The 20,070-nt window shown below is 47.5% G+C and overlaps 5 protein-coding genes across 5 annotated transcripts; 3 read left to right on the top strand and 2 right to left on the bottom strand.

The window, feature by feature from the left end:
• The first annotated feature begins 7,594 nt into the window (after positions 1–7,594).
• ASPZODRAFT_24897 (hypothetical protein) lies at positions 7,595–9,139 on the top strand. Its single transcript, XM_022727978.1, has 2 exons — positions 7,595–7,649; positions 7,706–9,139. Exons 1-2 carry the CDS (start codon positions 7,600–7,602, stop codon positions 9,045–9,047), a joined length of 1,392 nt encoding a protein of 463 aa, XP_022582533.1. The 5' UTR covers positions 7,595–7,599; the 3' UTR covers positions 9,048–9,139.
• A 466-nt stretch (positions 9,140–9,605) lies between these two features.
• Positions 9,606–11,488, top strand: ASPZODRAFT_64389 (hypothetical protein; the record flags this gene model as incomplete). Its single annotated transcript, XM_022729226.1, has 2 exons — positions 9,606–9,639; positions 9,705–11,488. 2 exons carry the CDS (start codon positions 9,606–9,608, stop codon positions 11,486–11,488), a joined length of 1,818 nt encoding a protein of 605 aa, XP_022582532.1.
• A 38-nt stretch (positions 11,489–11,526) lies between these two features.
• On the bottom strand, positions 11,527–13,627 carry ASPZODRAFT_63364 (hypothetical protein; the record flags this gene model as incomplete). Its single annotated transcript, XM_022729143.1, has 2 exons — positions 11,527–13,235; positions 13,291–13,627. The coding sequence occupies 2 exons, from the start codon at positions 13,625–13,627 to the stop codon at positions 11,527–11,529; spliced, it is 2,046 nt and encodes a 681-aa protein (XP_022582531.1).
• Positions 13,628–14,577: 950 nt separating this feature from the next.
• ASPZODRAFT_131669 (hypothetical protein) lies at positions 14,578–16,824 on the bottom strand. The gene is made up of 7 exons (XM_022722810.1): positions 16,603–16,824; positions 16,437–16,552; positions 16,281–16,389; positions 16,004–16,232; positions 15,774–15,936; positions 15,582–15,728; positions 14,578–15,522 (listed from the first exon to the last, which is right to left on the bottom strand). Exons 2-7 carry the CDS (start codon positions 16,532–16,534, stop codon positions 14,649–14,651), a joined length of 1,620 nt encoding a protein of 539 aa, XP_022582530.1. The 5' UTR covers positions 16,535–16,552; positions 16,603–16,824; the 3' UTR covers positions 14,578–14,648.
• A 527-nt stretch (positions 16,825–17,351) lies between these two features.
• Positions 17,352–19,667, top strand: ASPZODRAFT_131668 (hypothetical protein). The gene is made up of 5 exons (XM_022722809.1): positions 17,352–17,593; positions 17,647–17,933; positions 17,988–18,084; positions 18,142–18,782; positions 18,866–19,667. The coding sequence occupies exons 1-5, from the start codon at positions 17,398–17,400 to the stop codon at positions 19,538–19,540; spliced, it is 1,896 nt and encodes a 631-aa protein (XP_022582529.1). The 5' UTR covers positions 17,352–17,397; the 3' UTR covers positions 19,541–19,667.
• Positions 19,668–20,070: the final 403 nt, after the last annotated feature.

The raw sequence follows: 20,070 nt of genomic DNA, 5'->3' as shown, positions 1-20,070 counted from the left end.
TACTGCAGAGTAAAAGAAGATCAAATAGAAAATAGAAATAAATTCAGTAGAAGAATAGAAGAGGAAATAATATCTGAATTTATCATCTCCAGTAAGTATATAAGTTACTATCTTAACAAGTACTTACAACTTCCTATAGGTGTATTCTAGAATAGTATAGATAATAGATTATAGGACTGTATGTTACAACCCTAGGATCTCTAGATGTCACTGACCAGCTTAAATAAGATTAAGGACATAATTTTTTGGTAATTACTAGACTTAAATATACTTTACATATGTGAGATTAGCCATATACCAATCCTCTTAGTATGAGGTAAAGTAGTTTAATGAAAAGGAAGTAAGGCCCTTATTTCTAGTTATATATAGAAATAAATCAAGGAGTCTTATAAATTAAATTGATACTTAAGGAATTATTATTTAAGGATTATAAAGAATTAGTTATATTAATAAATAACTATCCTTATATAGTCCTTTATATTATAGTTAATTTTAAGATAGCTATAATAAATCTATAATTCTTTACTCTTTACTCTTACTCTCTATTATACAGAAATATCAATTTCTTGGCGCACCCCGCTTGTTATATGCTGCAATTAACTATTCCTCTTTAGGATTAGTCTCTATTTAATCTGAGCTGAGCCCTATATAATTCTTTTTTCCTATTTTATCCCCCCTTTTCTTCTTTTAATTATCTAGGTAAGTATTTAACTAACTGTTAAATAATAAGGTATATACACTAATTCCTAGGCCAATTTTTGTATTATCCCTATATTGATTCCTGCGTCAATTCCTGCATTGATTCCTGCGTCAATTCCTGCATTGATTCCTGCATTGATTCCTAGGCGATTCCTAGGCGATTCCTTGGCGATTCCTAGGCGATTCCTAGGCGAATCCCTAGATGATTCTTTAACTAATCATCTAGATTAGTGTGAACAATTGCGAACGTAGGGCCGTAGGTCCAGAGTGGCTGCCAGCAGACCTGAGTATCTAGAATAAGAATAAGAATAAGAATAAGAATAATACTGATTATAGCCCCCCTCTTCGAGCCCCCGAGCGTAGCGAGGGTTACGAGCTCATAATAATTATATAATCTTCAAGTTAGTCTTATATTCTTCTTATTATATTATTGTGATATTAGATTATACTAAATGTAACTCCCACCCAGCCCCTTTGTTGATAGACTGAACTCCCTTTTTAAATGCTTACCATTATTATTTGAGGATTATCTTTCTTAATCATTGATGATCAGATTCTAAACTAATAACTTACTCATCTACCTAAAACTCCCGCCTAGGTGCTATAATGCCGACTACCCCTTCCCTGTAATCTTGCACTTGATTGAAAAGCGAGGCTAAGCTAAATGCCACTGCAGGTAGCAGGGCTGACCCCATCAGTGTTTTATGGCGTTGGAATACGTATTGCTACCTAGCAAGTTGTAGCTGCTCGAGAACCAAGCCATGCAGATATCGGAGCGTGAGCTACATGTGGCTCACCAATCATTGCCGCCAGCCGATACCTTCGGGCAATCGGGTGGGGAAGAGCGCTCATGCAGTGTGACGGATCGCACCGCGCCGTGTTGTATTGCCACGTTGCATGCCCGCAGTGGTAGATCGCTCGTTCCCGTGGGGCTGCCTTTCGATGCCAGGTGACACTGCCTCATTTTCCGAGGAACGGATAGCACGATAATAAACCTGTGGGAAATAAGTCTCATGATTCAGGTAATTAGTTGCTCCGAAGTATTACATACTCCGTACACCATGCAGCATACTAACTACAGAGTAATGCAATGCAAACGCCCGGGTCGAAGGATCCACTTTCGGGATTTGACCATTGCGTCCAGATGTCTGTGAATATTCCCAATATTTGAATGAAAAACGCGACAACTGGAAAATGTTCCAAGACTGCGGTCAGACCCGCACGGGTATCCGGCCCGAGCCTTGAGCCAAAACATGCCCAGTCTGAAGTGGTATATTTTTCTAACGCGTGGCCTTATAAGCAGGTGGAGATATTTTCAGTCAAACACTCAGGGGCTATAGAGATATGAGGAACATTTAAAAATTAGAAAATGCAGACTTATGCATTGGGAGCAGAAGGCTTTGATTAGTACTCTATAGCCAATCTTATAGATAGAACCACCTCTTCAGCTGGTTAAATTTGCCTACAAAAGATTTCTGCTCTCTTGATTGAGAGCTCAACAATTATATCAGGCCCTATCAGGCTTAGGTTCAGCCCTGAGACTAATTATTGGGCTAATAGCGCCAAGGACCATGTTCGTTATCATGCATGTACGGCTCATGCTTTTATTTTCGGATATCGGGGGTATCCATGAAATCCCCTCAAGTGCTCACTTGAACGTGCGGGGATTCCTGGCAGTAGATCAATCACATTGACTGAGAGATGTAAAGGCCTTATCGAGTCCATTTGAATACGTGTCATGCAGCTATTGAACCGGACCTCGGAGCTTATATTCCCACTCGTTTGCTGAAGTACTTTGGACTGTCCAACCTTAGAAGTAACCCGGTCATTTTGTTGTATGGATGTGATGTGGCCTGCAGGAGAGCCGTCTCCATTTTGCTCTCCACTTCTAGTGCATTTTCAAATGTTGAGCCGGGCTGAAATGAAACTCTAGAACTAATTGAAAGTGACCACAATGCATAGCAGTATGGTAAAGGGCTATATAGAATAGATAAATATTCTATACACCCACTCTTCTGTGCATGGTTTTTGAATGCAGCACCATTTCATTTTGTCCTTTTATTACACATGGTTACTGATATTTGATCCATAACATTTGAACTTTGGTGAGTCGCTTCCGGGGTTGCAATCAACTGGTACACCCACATGAAAGCTTGAATAATCCTCAGCTAATGATTATGCAAGGGGTAGAAACAATCTTCCCAGGTCAGGATGCCTTGCCATCGGTTCCAAGTCTTCTGGAAAAGGTTGCTTGGGCGAAGGTCCCACGATGAGATGCTTCCAGTCAATCCAACCCCTTCACACGACACCCCTATGGTGCCATCGGCGGATCAGGTTCAGTCTTCAAGCCTTGGTGCGGCCCTGGCGGACAGGGCGGATGTCAGGAATGACAAAGATACAGAGCATCAAATGGCGAAGGTGAGCTGGCTCTTTCCCCCCATCTCACATCTTCTCGATTCCCCTACCTTTCTTTTTTTTCTTACTTTTCCTTGAACAGATCACCAAGGAATGTCTCCCGCACGATCCGTCATCGACTCAATCTCATAAAGAAGCTGCTGGAAAAATAGTAAAAGGCCAAGTCCAGACACGCAATTTGTGGAAAGATGCGTATTCCCAGCTGGAGCCCTGCGAACAGGAGAAATTCCAGCTTGCAAAGGAGATTCAAGGGAGCGATTTAGAAAATGTCCTTCACACGTTGACCAATTCAGCACAAGCCAGTGAAGGGGAAACTGGGGCAGTGCGTGAATTTGCAGATCATGTATTGCATGCAGCTCTTGCCGTTCAGAACATTGTGGGTGCGGTTGTTGCCTGTGACCCTACTGGCCATGCTGCCGTCGCTTGGTCAGTCGTGTCACTTGGCCTGACGGTATATACAGGAATCGTTCAACACCCAAGACAGACTGTTGTTTCTAATCAAGCCGCGCTGTCCAGATGGTGAAGAATAGTCAAATCCAGAACGCTCATATTGTAGAATCATCGATTGCATTATCTGATGTTCTACACTGATATTCCATCTTTGAAATCCATTTTCAAAACACCGACACGGAAGCAAACGCAGGCATTATTGAATCCATAGTTCGAGTCTACACTGCCATCATGCGTTATATTGTGGCGGCAGTTGAAATAAAGAGAGAATCCACCACTCTAGCCATTGTTGAAAGTATAACTGGCTCAGCAGTCAAGCGTTTGAAAGACTTGAGGTCTACGGTTGAGAACGAGGACATAAACTTCGGAAAATGGACACAACTAGCATCAAGCCTCCGGGGGGAACGAAATACAGAGAGAGTCATCGAACAGATCCTGTCGCAAGGCGCAAAACAAGATGCTCTAGAATCAGACAAAGAATGGAAGGGCTTTTTGGATTGGATCTACAAATCGCCAATCAGCAATCGACTCAATGATTTGATCGAAGCGAGGAATCAGAAGGAGGAGATAGGCAAGTGGTTTTTCGATTGCAAAGAGGTTCTGAGTTTGAAGGAAGGTCAGACCCAAATCCTTCACTGCAAGGGCCATCCATCAGCGGGCAAAACAATGATCATGGCTGCTACAATCGAGCACTTGACCGAGAAATACCCGGTCCCACTGGCATTCGTATTTTGTGACTACAAATCGAAAGAGCAGCAAAATCTTCCTCGGTTAACCGCCTCTATACTGCGACAGTTACTCGAAGTGTCCCACAGCCGGTCTTCCTCTCTTCTCCCCAAATATAAAGCGCACCCAGACAGAAATGTGTCGCCGAAGCAGATTTTGAATGAGATCGAAGCGTTCATCCAGAAGCAGGAAAAGGTTTTTATCCTTCTCGATGCGTTGGATGAGTTGGAAGAAAATGTCTGCAATGCCCTTCTGTCCTGTGTCTCTGAATGGGCTCGAAATTGCAAATCTCTACACATATTAACCACCGCTCGCCCTTCTACTGTTGAATATCCCGACCGGCCTGAATTTGGAACCCTTGAGATCAAGCCTACAGATAAAGACATCCAGACCTTCATCAATAACTCGATCGACAACCCGGTTTTGCTTAAAAGTGAAGAACTCTTGGGAAAGGTTAGGCGTCAGCTTTTCAAAGCAGCAAAGGGAGTGTAAGTCCTTCTAGCTAAAGTTGCTTTCATGCCGTACTGAATCACGATCCCAGCTACTTGATCCCAAAGGTTCAGACGAGTATCATCAACTATCAACGAACCAAGCCGAGCATTTGCGAGGCTTTGAAAAGTCTTCCCGTCCAGGATGATAAACTCGATTCAACGTACGAAAATGCCATGACCCGAATTTCAGGTAGCAGGGATTCCAGCATTTCTGCTCATAATCTGCTCACTTGGCTTGTTCAAGCAAAACGCCCTCTACAGAGCCGAGAGATTCTGGCTGCCCTCGCCACTCAGGAGTCAGATGCCCCCGAAACTAGCGGGGATGATGCCAGCATGTCGCCTGATACCAGCTCAATCGACTTACAAAACATCTCAATGGATCTGGATGACTTGAAAGGCGTCATTAGATCATGCTTTGGAATGGTAGATTACGACGAGAGGAGTGATGTCGTTCGGCTTGCGCATGAGACAACATTTTCTTTTCTTCGATCTCACCAATGTCTTCTTGAAATCGTTCCGAAAGAATACATTCCTCTGTCATGCCTGAGCTACTTGAACAAATGTGACAGGTTGAGCTATGAGGGGTTTTCACTCTCGCTCAGTGCGCTTCTTGACGAAAATCCCTTCCTGGATTATGCGGCTCGATATTTCGGCCCGCATGTGGAAGACGTGGGTGCTTCAAATATCAACTTGCAGACACAAATAAAGAAGCTCCTGGAAAAAGACAGCGGAGGAGTGTCTGACCACTTCCTTGTCACTCTTTACCAAGAGAACGCCATTCATCAAACACTGAAACAGTGGAAAGGAAAGGAAGTTCACCCTGGTACATATGACTGGTCCCATGTGGATGAAACCACTGGAAGACTAAGCGGTGTGCAAAGAATGGTGCTTCTTGGACTTTGCTCGATGCTCGATAGATTCCTTGATCAGTCTCCTCAGTCAGTGAATGACTTTGATCAGGGGGATCTGCCACTCAACTATGCAGCACAGACCAGTCGACTCGAAGAGGCAAAGTTACTTTTAAAACACGGCGCAAAAATAGACGGATTGGGCAGAACCAAGCGTACCCCTCTTCATATGGCATGTCGCTATGGTTCCTTTGAGATGGTCAAATGGCTAGTGACTGAAGGAGCCGATGTCAATAAGCCGTCAGTAGCGGATGGTTCTGAGACACCTCTACACATCGCGACCTTTCACGATAGGGATGATGTGGTGAAGTTTCTTCTTGACAATGGAGCATCAATAAACACTGGACTCGAGGACAATCCGCGACATACGCCCCTCAGAAATGCTCTTGACCTTGACAGGAAAAGATGTCGAGAGCTTCTTCTCTTTGAACGAGTCTGCTTTATTTCAGAGAATGTGGCTGGTCTTGACATTCCAATGGAATCAAGCGAGGATATGCACAAGCTGCTGAAAAGCTCTAAGCCTCTGCCTCCAACCTTTGGACAGGGCCATGGGTGTCTAGACGTGGCTCTGCTTCTGCGAGACAGCGATTTGGTCAACTTGTGTCTCCAACAGAACGCTATCCCCAGGCTTTATTGGACCCAAGCTGCGGAAGAAGTGACATTCCATATGCAAGAAGGCTTTTATGAGAGTCTGTTGAAGCGAATCGCCGGACTCAAAGCACCATTGATCTCCAAGCAGAAGACAGGATTGTAGACGTTTTACTATAATGACGAAGTAATGGAGCCATACCTGGAGATTGAAATCCCCGAGGGGACCCCCAAATTGACGAGGGTTAACTTCACCATCGTATCACATGACCAGGGCTGGAGCAGTTTCGAATATGACCGAGGTTCCTACAACTCCTTGACCTGGTTTGAAGCGAGTTTGGAAGATTCGTCTCAAGAAGTGAGGGCAGATGATCATAACACACATTACCCCATCATTTGCCGCAACAAACATGCATCATCAGATTGGAAGAAGCAAATAGTGAGCTGGGATCGAGTTGATACAAGTCCTGACATTCAAAACTGGTTTGAGGGCCTGGTGCCTGGTAGAGTGCTCAGGGTTTTCCCGCGGGTGACGACGGAAGTTTTTTGGGAGAATCATGTTCAATCTATTAAAGTAGAGATTTTCGCATAGCTAGTATATAAATACAATTAATTACGAGTTGGACCTTTAAATGCTATCCAATGAGAACTATTCTTGCCTTACCTTATGGTTAAAACATCATATATATAGTTATCACCTATCTTCCATAGTCTACAATGATCAATTCCCCGCGCAATATATCCCTATATTTAAATATTATTTATATTTATTTCTATATAGGAACTTGATACTTAAACTGTGACGGCCCTAAGCAAATAAATAATCAATTAGTGGCTTTAATATTAAAATATTTAGATAAAGAGGGTAAAGAGGAGAGGAGAGAGAGATATATTATAAGGTATACCTAATATCCCTCTCCCCTTTCTTATACTATACTAAATTAGAATAGGGATAGTATCTTTATTCACCATGACCCACCTAAGGTATTTAAGTGATCCTATTATTAATATTATATTACCTCTTCTATCTTTAAGAAGAGTTTATTTAATAATATTCTAAGAATATTTAATAGGCTATTTTATCTATATATTATTTATAAAAGATTATTTATTTATTAGTTTTTTTCTTCTTATAGGCCTATCTCTTTTTATACTTTTAATTAATATATTATTATTATTCTTCTTTTTTAGGTTCTTATCTACCTTGTAAGAGTAGGTCTTAGTTACTCATGTACTATTATTAGTAACTAACCAATCAAAGAATAGACCTTAATAGATGCTTTCAAGTTTCCACCTTTTATTCCAACCTCCTTCAAACAATTATGCCTCGAATCGGGTCCTCCAAGTCAAAGACAGGCTGCACAACCTGCAAGTACGACATCATTCTTGACATGATCATTGATAAACCCATTAACCTGTAACTCACAGGGTCCGCCGTGTTAAATGCACCGAAGAACGGCCGGAATGTCGACGCTGCACGACGACTGGCCGACGATGCGAATATTCCCTTGATAACACTCATCACACAGATAGAAGACACGACAAAACATCACTCTCTTCCAATCCCTGCTCAGTGACTTCCACCCCAGAACGCCGGGCCTTTGAATTCTACTTCCACGCCGCCGCCCCTGGGTTGTCGGGCGTGCTGGACCTGTCCTTCTGGCGCGGCACCGTGCTGCAGATCTGCCGGTCAGAACCCGCCATCTGGGATGCAATCAATTCCCTCAGCGTGCTATACGAGGATGGGCTTAACCCGCGCGGAATCCAGTGGTATCTGCGCTCGCTGGCAGTCTTCCAGGAGAAGATCGCGCGGGGGACGATCGAGCTGGGCGTGGCGCTGGTCAGCTGTGCGCTGTTCGTTGCCATTGAGGTCTTGCAGGGGAATTTCTCTTCTTCGTTGGTTCTCTTCCATCAGGGGGTCCAGTTGATAGGAAGTGTTCTTTCATCATCATCATCATCATCATCATCATCAATGGTATCATCCACCGTAGAGACCGTTGCCCCCGTGCTTTTACGCATGGGAACTTTGCCATTGATCGCTGCCGGTCCCTTGACGCAGAAGATCCAGCACCAACATATCCCGGTCTCGTTTACTTCCATTGCCGAAGCCCGTATGGCGTTATATTCTATTGTCCAGGAGGTGAGAGGCAGCGTCAGCAGAAAGAGGAAAAAAGACAAGAATAGCAAGGAAACCCTCGAGGAACAGATCTACCGGTTACTCTGCTGGCATCAACAGTTTCTGTCTCTCCCAGCTCTTCCTGATCCAGAATACGCGAGTGTTGTCTCGACCATCCTAATGACATATCTCAGTGCGTGGATCTGGGTGAACAATCACAACAACACAGCCAGTGAAGAAGGATACGATCAATACATACCTCAGTTCAAACAGATTATCGCCCACGCAGCGACGGCTCTCAGCGAGTCCTGTCCACTCCCACAATCGCCCTTTGTCTTCGAGATGGGAGTCGGGCTGTCCCTGTTCATAACGGCGATAAAGTGTCGAGATGCGTCGCTGAGGAGACAGGCCATTGAATACCTCTCTTTGGCTCCAAAGGTGCAAGGGATGTACCGCTGTGAGGCGGCCAGGGAGATAGCAGAGAAGATCGTCGATCTGGAAGAAAACGGCCGAAGAGTGTGTGATTTTATGATTCTTCAAGGGGATAACACTCGTTTAAGGTGTTTCCTGGCGGGATGCGAAAGGGAGATTCTACTATCTGATCATCATTCCTACCAGGAGTATCATCTAGTCAGCGTGTATTATCATGGATGATGGTAATGCTAAGACTGACTTTCGATTTATCCTACTATCTGTGGATAGTCTACTTGTTTACACATGAAGATAGATAGCAGAAATCAAGCCCCATTGATATAGATTGAAACTGTCCGTCAACAGTCAACTCCAAGGTATCTACCGTCCCAGCTTAGATCTGATAGCCTGAACCGGTTATCATAATATTAGGGTTAGGGTTAGGGTTAACTATTCAACCCTAATAATATCTAAGATCACACCCTATGATGATGACATGTCAATACTATTGTTTCTACCAGCTTCGCTAAAAGACGATCACCATCTGTCATACATGACACACGCCAGGATCTTACCGCCTCCTTGGTGAATGTCCAATTGGCCAATTAGAGAGTGAGCCGTTGACAGTGGGGTCTATAGGTATACAAGCCCTACCAATGACCAACGGCTCTAATATTGCATTGTTCGTGTAAGGGGCGAAGACTACCCCGTAGCACAGGGTCCGTACACCATGCTTAGTGGAAGTATTTAAACGCATGGTATATGGCATGATGTGCCCGATTCCCACCTTCACTGTCAACCATGGAGTCTGTTGATCTCGTCATCATCGGCGCAGGTAAACACATCCATACCAGCAGATTGACCCATTGACCATGCTAATGATGAGATACTAATGCCCAGGCTGGTTCGGTCTGTCGGCTCTCAAAACATACCGCCAGCTGCATCCGACGGAAAATGTCCTGCTGGTCGACTCTGCGGCATCCGTGGGCGGCGTCTGGGCCAAAGAACGGCTCTACGCGGGCCTCAAGTCCAACAATATGTTAGGGACGTACGAGTTCAGCGATTTCCCCATGGACGAGGCCACATTTGGTGTGCGTCCCGGGGAACACATTCCTGGTCCAGTCATACAGAAGTATCTGGAGTTGTATGCTGTGCATTTCGGTGTGATGGATTGTATCCGTCTCAACACCAGGGTCAAAACAGTTGAACAACAGCAAGACGGCGGATGGATAGTGACAGTCGATACTGATTTTCACCCAACATCAACAATAACCACTGCGAAACTGATTATTGCCACTGGTGTCACCTCGCAGCCCTTTCTGCCTGATTTTCCGGGCCAGGAATCTTTCTCTGCCCCGCTCTTCCACATCCGTGACTTGCCGCAATACGAGTCCGATTTGGCCCGAGCCGCCGAGCAAGACGGGGAAGGGAAGATCACCGTTTTTGGCGGCACAAAGTCCGCCTGGGACGCCGTCTACTCGTCGGCGTCGCAGGGGCGACCCGTCGACTGGATCATCCGTGCCTCTGGCCACGGGCCGGTCTGGATGGCGCCGCCGTATGTGACGCCGCTCTCACGCTGGCTCGAGAAGCTGGTCACCACGCGGCTGCTCACTTTGTTCAGTCCGTGTGTCTGGGGCGACCAGGATGGATTCCCATTGATGCGTCGCCTGCTGCACTCCACCTGGCTGGGGCGGAAGATCGTCGACGCCTTCTGGTGGGTGCTGACCAACGACATCGTCTCGCTCAACAGGTATGACTCGCACCCGGAGACAAGCAAGCTGCGCCCCTGGGTCGACCCGTTTTGGACCGCCACCTCCGTCAGCATCCTCAATTACCCGACTGATTTCTTCGCCCTGGTGCGCGACGGCACTGTGCGCGTCCACATCGCCGACATCGACACTCTCGAGGCGCCGAACCGCGTCCGTCTCTCGACGGGCGAGACCCTGCAGAGTACAGCCCTCATCTGCGCGACGGGCTGGCATGCCACCCCAGCCATCCAGTTCCTGCCGGCCACTCTCGAATCGCAAATGGGGTTTCCCTCTGCCCCAGATCCTCTGGGGAAGGATCTCCTCCGCCACGCCTCCGCAGAGATCCTCTCCCGGTTTCCCCGCCTCTGCACCCCACCGCCACCCGGTCCGAACCCGCTAGCCGCCTCTTCTTTCCGTCCGCTCGGCCCCGCAGCCCCCGCCGCAGCGCTCCACCCGTTCCGTCTCGCCCGGTTTATTGTCCCGTTGGCTTTCTTCAAGGACCGCTCCCTGGCCTTCCTCGGGGTTCCTATGACGTTCAACACCCCCTTGGTTGCCCAGACGCAGGCGCTGTGGGCCACGGCCTATCTGGATGATAGACTTGGCGTCCGCTCGACGGAGAAATGCCCACAAGCTGTTGTCGAAGACTTGCGCGCAGACATGCATCCAGAGAAAATGGAAGATGCAGATATAGATTTTGATATAGATCTGCAGTGGGAGACAGCCTTGCACACAGAGTTTGGTCGGTACAGGTATCCTGCCGGTCTAGGAAAACGGAACCCGGACTTTGTCTTTGATGCCCTGCCGTATCTCGATCTCCTCCTCGCGGATTTGGGGATACATTCACGCAGGAAACGGGGTCTTATCGCCGATTATGTGCAGCCGTATGGTGTGGAAGATTATAGGGGGCTAGTTGAGGAGTGGAAGGAGAGTCAGTAGTTACTGCTATATGTAACGCAGAATATGTACTCCAAACGCTATTTCCATGTATCTATAATCTTTATGCGCCCTACCTTTGGTCTCAGGGCCATGTATTCCAGGCCTGTCTTGGTGGGGATGGCTTGACGCGGTGGTGCTGCTCCCCAGCGGCCAAAGATGATGGCACCATCAGAACTGCTGATCTCTTCCTGCTCTTCACCACCGTTTGGGCTAATATGGCTCTTTAAATCTTGGAGACAAACTGCGTTGGATGTCCAACATGTGACCTCGCTGGTCGCTTCGTGGCTGCACGTCTCAAAGGGCACACCGCTTAGAACCCACTTGAAGCGTTTCGTCGAGAGGCGGTGCAGCAAAATTAAAATTGAGTGTTCGACAGGGAGCTGCTTGCGCCGCATGGATTGCATGCTTCGTACTGAGGCAGCCATCCAGTCGTATCCGCAAGGCAATCTATTGCATGGGGAGTCCGGGATGACCGCACGCATTCCAACGATCGCATCGCCCAGTCCAGAGCAAAACAGGCAGTTCACAAATTCAAGTAATGGGGCCCAGGAAAGGCCCTCCATCCGAAGGGTCTTTCTCTTTAGTTCGGTGCTCGGCGAATCCATAACGATATCCATGAGTTCATATCCATATATCTCCAATGATGATCCTCTTCGCGGCGACGTCTTTGCAATATTTGTAGAGAATCCCATGATCAACTCGCGGACGGTCAACGTGTCGTCATCTTCTCCTTGAATCACGTAGGAGCCCTTCCCTTGAAGTATGGCTAAAGATGCCGCTGCTCCATCCGCTGAAGGATCGGTATGTAAGGAGTCTGCCGCTTGTGCTCGGGCATCAGGGTGGACGCTTTCTAGGTATACAAATAACATGTGGTGGTAGACACAAATCAGAGGAACCAGCCACGCCCTCTTCTCCGCCACATCGTATAAAACCGTCTGTTCAACTGTAGCGTTGACGAGGCACTTTTGATAGTTCCGCGCAGGGTTGAACTTGAGGGTATTGATGGTTCTATCAAACGATACTCCGACCTGGCCTCCCACCTGAAGTGGTGCAGCGGATTGGGCGACCAACTGGAGATTGATGCCGTTCCACCGCCAAGAAGTGCGCTTGGACTTTGCATCAGACCATTTCGTAGTGGCTGCGTTGATTTGGTCCGTTCCCAGCAGAATACGGGCCTCTGGACACCAGCCTATCAGGGCTTTTCTCGACTGCAGCGCCTCTAGGGTACATTCGCTGAGCCAGTGTCGTGTGAGAGCTTTGAGCTGCAAAAGTCTAAACTGGGAAAGTCCGAACTGGGAATACTTCTCGTTGACTTCAAGATGCCAGATAACCTCGTTGGCTTCGTTGATTTTCATTGGGACCAACGCCGTAGAATATCCCATGAGAATGCATCCAGAATCAACAGCCATACTGTACTCGACGGCGGCCAGACTAACCATTTCATCAAAGTCCACAGTCAACCAGTGAGAGGATGAGAAGCGATTTGATGGGAGGGTCGCAATTATAGCAGACTCAAACAATCCAGTCCAGCAGCTTCCGGTTGTAACAGAAGTAACCATTTCCTCCAAGGTACGCAATTCCCATTGGCCATTTATCCAGATAGCTGCAGATGTGCTAACGGTCCCATTTTTTGGAGGGCGAAAGGTCAAGCACAACCATAACAGCATTTCTTCCAAATCTGGACGCTTCGAATCAAGGACAAGGGAAACGAAATCATTCTCGACCTCAATGACAAGTTCATCGTCACCTGTGAATATTTTGAGCATCCCATCGGAACTGTGCGAGGTCATGTATATGCTTACAGTAGATCCAGTCGTCGGTCATCAACGCCTTGACAACTTTTGTCAAAAATGCCTCTCCTCCACTGAACCTCTGGATGTAGCTTTTGCAAGTACACCATTCAACTCGGTCTCTTTCTTGAGTTAGGGTGCTGGCGCTAAGAAGGTATTTCTCAACGTCGGATACATGTTCCACCAGCGCCGGGAGCTCCCACTGCAAAGTGCACTTCAAACCCGGTTTTTCTCGAACCTCTGAATACACTGGGTCACCCGGGATGCCACCGTGAGAGCTCTCTCTGTAATCCGGAGAGCGAGATCTGGTTGTGCGAACATCTCTGGTATGTGCAAAGAGCTCCTGCATAAAGTTGTCTGGAATGTACTCTCGAATGACGAGGGAGTTCTGTTCAGACAGCCCACTCATCAGCAAAGATCGGTTCACCACCTGCATAAACACTAGCAAGCATCGCATACCTCGGTCTGCTGGAACGGTATACCATATGCGATGAGTGTTCTGGGTGAGAGGTATACGCGATCAACCTAGGCAAGAACCAAGAGCGTCAGAATCAAGAGACGGCTCGATCGAGAACTCCTTTGGTACCTTGATCCAATCCCGGTCAGTCTCTTCCTCCTCACCACCAAGTGTTGCTTTATATCTGGGAGATTGTTTGGGAGGTTCTCCAGGCTGAGAGGAAAATTTGCCTTTCCCTTTGGCACGAGATTCTGGATTCATCGTGATCAGTTTAGCAATGACTTGAAGGAAATCCCCACCCAATTTTAGCCTGACTTGAAACACGAACCATTTATGTATCTGAGGACTGAACAGGCAAACTTTCAGCCTCGTCTCAGATGTGCTACCCCGCCCAGCGGAGAGCCAATGATTGATGGACCGAATCAGCCCGGCCAGCCTCGCGAGGCGCATTCTCGACGGGGACTGCGATCAGCTGGTCAGAAAAGGCATGGTGAGTAGATAACAACTCATCAAAGGAGCCTTGAGGCTCTGAGTCGATGAATTGATTCTGTTTCTTGATGAGGATGAGATGGTGTTGTGGGAAGGAAGTTTTGTCGTTCGCTTCGAACTCGACATCCCGGTCGACCACGTGATAGGCGTCACCTGACCTCTATTGTTTCCTCCTCTTCTTTCCTCTTCTTTCCTTCATGAAGCACGACTTCACTGAATATTCTGCCTTGCCGGGTTGACGATTAAGCGTCAAGAGCAGCCGAACTTCCTTATCGACAGCACCAGCTAGTCTCGGTCAATGGTCAACTCTACGAATTACAGAACTAAAGAGTACATTACTGGAGATATGAATCTGAGGCGAGTCATCAGTAAAGAGATGAGTTTTATTCGGGCATATGGTAAAAGATCCATGACGCTATACTGACTACCTCCAGGTATCAACGATGGTCGCCGTGCAAGAGTCCGGCACGGTATACTCCCTGTTGGGATCGCTCTCCCAAACGAGATCCCCGTCCGTCTCGATCTTGATAAACTTGTATTCGAAGGTCGTCCCCGGCGGCAGCGAGACCTGGACATACCATTCCGGATTGGACGCGGTGTAGTTCGCTGCAGACAGTTCCAGGGCGTCCGAAGTATCCCAAGCGCCCAGTTGCGAGATGGATCCGCTGAGATAGATTTCCTCGCCGTACACGGTTGTCACGATTTCTTCGAGAGTCACCAGCACTTCAGTACAGGCTGCTGCTGTTGAAGTCGAAGTTGAAGTTGCCGTCGCCGTTGCTGTTGCCGTTGCAGTCGTTGTAGAGCACAAACTGTCAGCCCAATCAACCGGCATAAAAACCCGCGGCAAGCCCGACTCCATCGACACAGCAAGATCGCCATCGGAATTCACTGTGGCGGTCGTGCAAGTATAGACCTCCATCAGCTGCGTGTCGGCATCGTACCCTGCACTGAGAGTAAGAGTATACGCCTCCCCGTCGACGCCTCTGTTACTCAGCACAGTGACGACTTCACCCTTGCGCATGGCGATGGTGTTCGAATCAGTATAGAATGGATCATTCGCGGTGGTAATATATGCATCATCGGCTGCGATGGCGGCTTTGCGAATGGCATTTGTCGTTGCAATCCAGACATACAACTCTGCAGTGGTATCGTAGTCTGACAACCAGGTCGCCTCACGATCATAGGGTACGGCGCCGCCGTCGTAGTGCTGTTCCTGGCCTGCATAGATGATGGGGATGCCGTCGCTTAGAAAGACGAACGTCGCGACGTTTTTTGCCTGGGAATAGTCGGACGTGTAACTTAGATGAGTATTAACTACTAGAATAGTCCATGTCATGGGAAGGATAGGTATACTTACTAGGCAAATCTAGGGTTATCGTGATTCTCGATAAAGTTGCCCAGCAAAGTCGGATCCGAACAATCGCTGGCCACGGAGTTGATCATATCGTATAGATCGGAAATACTCCCGCTGGACGACTCAAACGCATACAGCAGTTGATAGTAGCTGAGATCAATTAGCATTGAAAATCCCAAGAAGGCAGGATCATACATTGGGTAATTCAATATTCCATCCAGATACTCCTGGTACGGACAATCCAAGGCCGGATCGCCATCGTCGACTTCCCCGACGCAATACACGCCTGCAGATGATTGATAGTCTGGGAAGAAACTGGGTTGGACTTCCAATACGCTGTCGATACGGAGGCCGTCAACTAAGTGAGTCAGTATATAATATATAGTATGGAGTGAGTGCAGTCTTCGGCCAAGTGGAAGTATTACCTGAATAATTCTTCACCAAATCCGCAACCCAAGAATACCATATCTCCTGCACAACAGACATGGTGGTATTCAAATCCGGCAGGGAGACAATCGTATCGCCCTCCCAGCAGTCCTGGACCATTTCTTCGTCGTTGTAGTCGGTGATCAGACAGTAGGGATGGAAGTATGAAGAAGAATCGAACGGATCGAAGACGGAGTAATCCACATCATCTCCATCTCCTGCGTAGCCCTAAGCAATTAGAACGACGTTTTTTGCAGATAGTATCAAAGGTTATACCATATGGTTCGGAACAACATCTAGCATGAGGTACATTCCTCTGTCGTGGATGGCGTCGGAGAGAGCGATCAGATCCTCTTTTGTTCCGAAATTCGCATTCACATCGTATCTATAGATTAGAAAGACAGTCAAAGCATACACAGTTATGTGACATACATTCTCTGCTGCCAGTATCCATGGTAGGCTTCTCCATCTCCAGTATCTTGGGGAAGTTGTTCAGTAATAGGAGAAATCCAGATGGCCGTGAAGCCCATTCCTTGGATATAGTCAAGCTGGTGGTCAGTAACTATAGTATAACTGGTAGTAATTAAGTAAGTCATACATGGTTGATCACTCCCTGCCATGTTCCTCCACAGTAAATCTGCTCTCCTGTATCACAGGCGGCAGTGGTGGAATTGTCCGTCCGACCAAACCGGTCGGTTAAGAGCTGGTAGATGGACTGAGTGCGCCATTCGCTGGCTGAAAGGGCGACTCCATATGAAAAGAGGGAGAAGAGGGAGAGATAGAATATTGCATGGAGAGACATTGTAAAGTACGGACGGAGGATGGGGATGAGTACTGCATAACTGTGCTGTATTTCAGACTATTTATATTGTTATTTTCCACATGCTTTTCTGTATGACTTCATACAGTACCTCTCCCTACTCCTACTCCATCCTGCATGTTGATTAAATTAAACCTTCAAATCCCTCATGATTGCAGATCGTGGAGATATGTCGGATGAAACAATAATCTTGTATGGCTGCATCCCCGATATTGCGCCGCGAGATATTGACTTCTTCACATGCAATGGAAGGCTATATGGAATCTCCTCTCAGGAGAAATGAACTCTTCAATCTATATCCCTGCAGCAGGACCCTGGAGAGTGGCGGTGATTGGTTCAATGACGGGCCGAGGATGATCATATGCGTGCTGTAATATTACCTGCAGGGATCATTAGTCTAGATCACTCTGCAGTACTCCGTCGGAGTAGATGCGTCTCGGCTATTCTGAGATGCAATGATGTGCATATGCAGTATAAATACTCCTTGCATCTCCCACAGACACTGCAGATTCTATTCAATATACTATACGGAGTACTCAATACGTATTCATATTCATCAATTTATTTACTAACATGCGCTCCATACTCTACACTCCAATACTCTTTTCTCTGGCCTCAGCAGCCACTACCAGCCTCGATGCGTGGTTGGCCAGTGAAACCGCCGTCGCCCTGCAAGGCATCAAGGACAACATTGGGGCCTCAGGCATCTACGCCGAGAGCGCCAACAGCGGCGTTGTCATCGCTTCTCCCAGCACCGACGATCCAGACTGTAAAGATTATTTACATAATTATTATCATGATTGGGAATTAATTATACTACAGATTACTATACGTGGACTCGTGATGCCGCTCTCACAGCCAAATGCCTGATCGATCTGTTCCGCAACGGCGAGACCAGCCTGCTAGGAGTGATTGAAGAGTACATCGATGCCCAAGCGTATATCCAGACAGTGTCTAATCCCTCTGGCGATCTGTCTGACGGGCTGGGACTGGGCGAGCCGAAATTCAACGTCGATGAAACGGCGTATACGGGCTCTTGGGGACGGCCGCAGCGAGATGGACCTGCATTGCGGGCGACGGCGTTGATTGATTTTGGAGAATGGTTGATAGTACGTTGAAGATACTGACTATATGGAATCATAGTATCGCTTGCTGATGAACAGGACAACGGCTATGAAGAATATGCGGCGGAGATTGTATGGCCGATTGTGAGGAACGATCTGTCGTATGTGGCTCAATACTGGAACGAAACTGGCTACGGTATGTTATATTAGGGTTAGGGTTTAGGGTTTAGGGTTATGATACTAATATTTCTAGATCTCTGGGAAGAAGTGGATGGAAGCTCCTTTTTCACAATTGTCGTCCAGCATCGCGCTCTGGTTGAAGGAGCCTCGTTTGCATCCTCGGTCGGCTCCTCTTGTTCCTACTGTGAGAGTCAAGCACCGCAGATCCTGTGTTACATGCAGTCCTTTTGGCTGGGAACATATATTGAAGCCAACTTCGACGAGTCCAGTCGGTCGGGTAAAGACGTCAATACCCTGCTGGGCACGATTCATACCTTTGACCCATCTGCTGGCTGTGATGATTCCACCTACCAGCCGTGCAGTTCCAAGGCCCTCGCCAACCATAAGGTTGTGGTTGACTCGTTTCGGGACCTGTACACGCTGAACGATGATGCCGCGGAGGGCACAGCGTGTGCGATCGGACGGTACCCCGAGGATACGTATTATGACGGTAACCCCTGGTTTCTGTGTACGCTGGCGGCTGCTGAGCTGCTTTACGATGCTGTTTACCAGTGGAACACAGTTGGCGAGATCACCATCGATTCCGTCTCGTTGGCGTTCTTCACTGATCTGTACTCTGATGCTGCGACGGGGACGTATTCTTCGTCAAGCGATGCGTTTGTCGCTATTGTCGATGCTGTTACGACCTATGCGGATGGATTTATGAGTATTGTCGTAAGTCCAACCCTACCCTACCACTTTACTTACACTTTAACCCTAATCCTACCCTACTTTATTCTACTTACTGACTACTTTAGCAAACCCACGCAATGACCAATGGAAGTCTGTCGGAACAGTTCGACAAAGACGACGGCTACCAACTCTCTGCCCGCGACTTGACCTGGTCGTACGCAGCCCTGATCACCGCCAATAATGCCCGCAATGCCATCATGCCTGCTTCATGGGGAGAGACTTCTGCCAGCAGTGTGCCGGCCACCTGTTATGCCACTTCTGCCACGGGAGTGTACAGTACTGCCACTGATACGGCGTGGCCAAGTACTTTGACTACTGGCACTGCTACTACCACCACTTCTACTGCCAGTATTACTACCACTACAAGTACTTCCACCAAGTCTACATCGACGACTACATCTACTACGTCTACGGCCACTGCTACCTGTACAAGTGTTGCAGTAACATTCGATCTCATCGCCACAACCGAATACGGCCAGAACATGTTCCTCTCAGGATCGATTTCCGCCCTGGGAGACTGGAACACAGACGATGCCGTTGCTCTCAGTGCAGCCGATTACACGAGCGACGACCATCTATGGTTCTTGACTGTCGATCTGCCTGTTGGCACCTCGTTCGAATATAAATATATTCTGGTCGAGAGTGATGGGACCGTCGTCTGGGCGGATGGCGATAACGAGAGCTATACCGTGCCGACTGCTTGTGAGGCTGTCACTGTGGATGATACGTGGGATTCTTAGCTACAGTATATAGTATATTAGTATAGTATATATTATACTATCTTATATTATAGATATTATAATATCTGTATAATGTTCATATTCTATTATGTTCTTATATTCACTCACATGGCTGCTGCGCCTTCTCTCTCCTCTCTCCTCTCATTCATCATCTCCATGTCAGATTCATCGGAATCTACCATCATCAATGGAACAGAACTTTGGATAACTCTTCCATCGCTAATCTCTCTCCCTGGATGCAGCCAACAGCGTATCTCGATGACTCCACCGAGTTCTCCAAGCATCGAACTGCATACGTCACTGGCACCGGTTGCTGGATTCAATACACCCCTGAGTATGTCGAATGACATGACGATTCGTCAATCTTCCATCCCTTGGATGAAAACCATCGCGGGAGCAGAAAAAAGAGTCCTGACAGCTTCGGTGATCACTCATCTGCAATACGCCTGCAGACGCCGAGGGAGACACAATCCTCCACCATCTCGCCGGATTGCTGCGTGAACCAGAACAGAGGAAAGGTCGCTGGACAG

Source organism: Penicilliopsis zonata, assembly GCF_001890105.1.
Source record: "Penicilliopsis zonata CBS 506.65 unplaced genomic scaffold ASPZOscaffold_5, whole genome shotgun sequence".
Taxonomy (NCBI): Eukaryota; Fungi; Ascomycota; class Eurotiomycetes; order Eurotiales; family Aspergillaceae; genus Penicilliopsis; species Penicilliopsis zonata.
The sequence above is the reverse complement of the archived record's forward strand: the minus strand, read 5'-3'. Positions and strand labels throughout refer to the sequence as shown.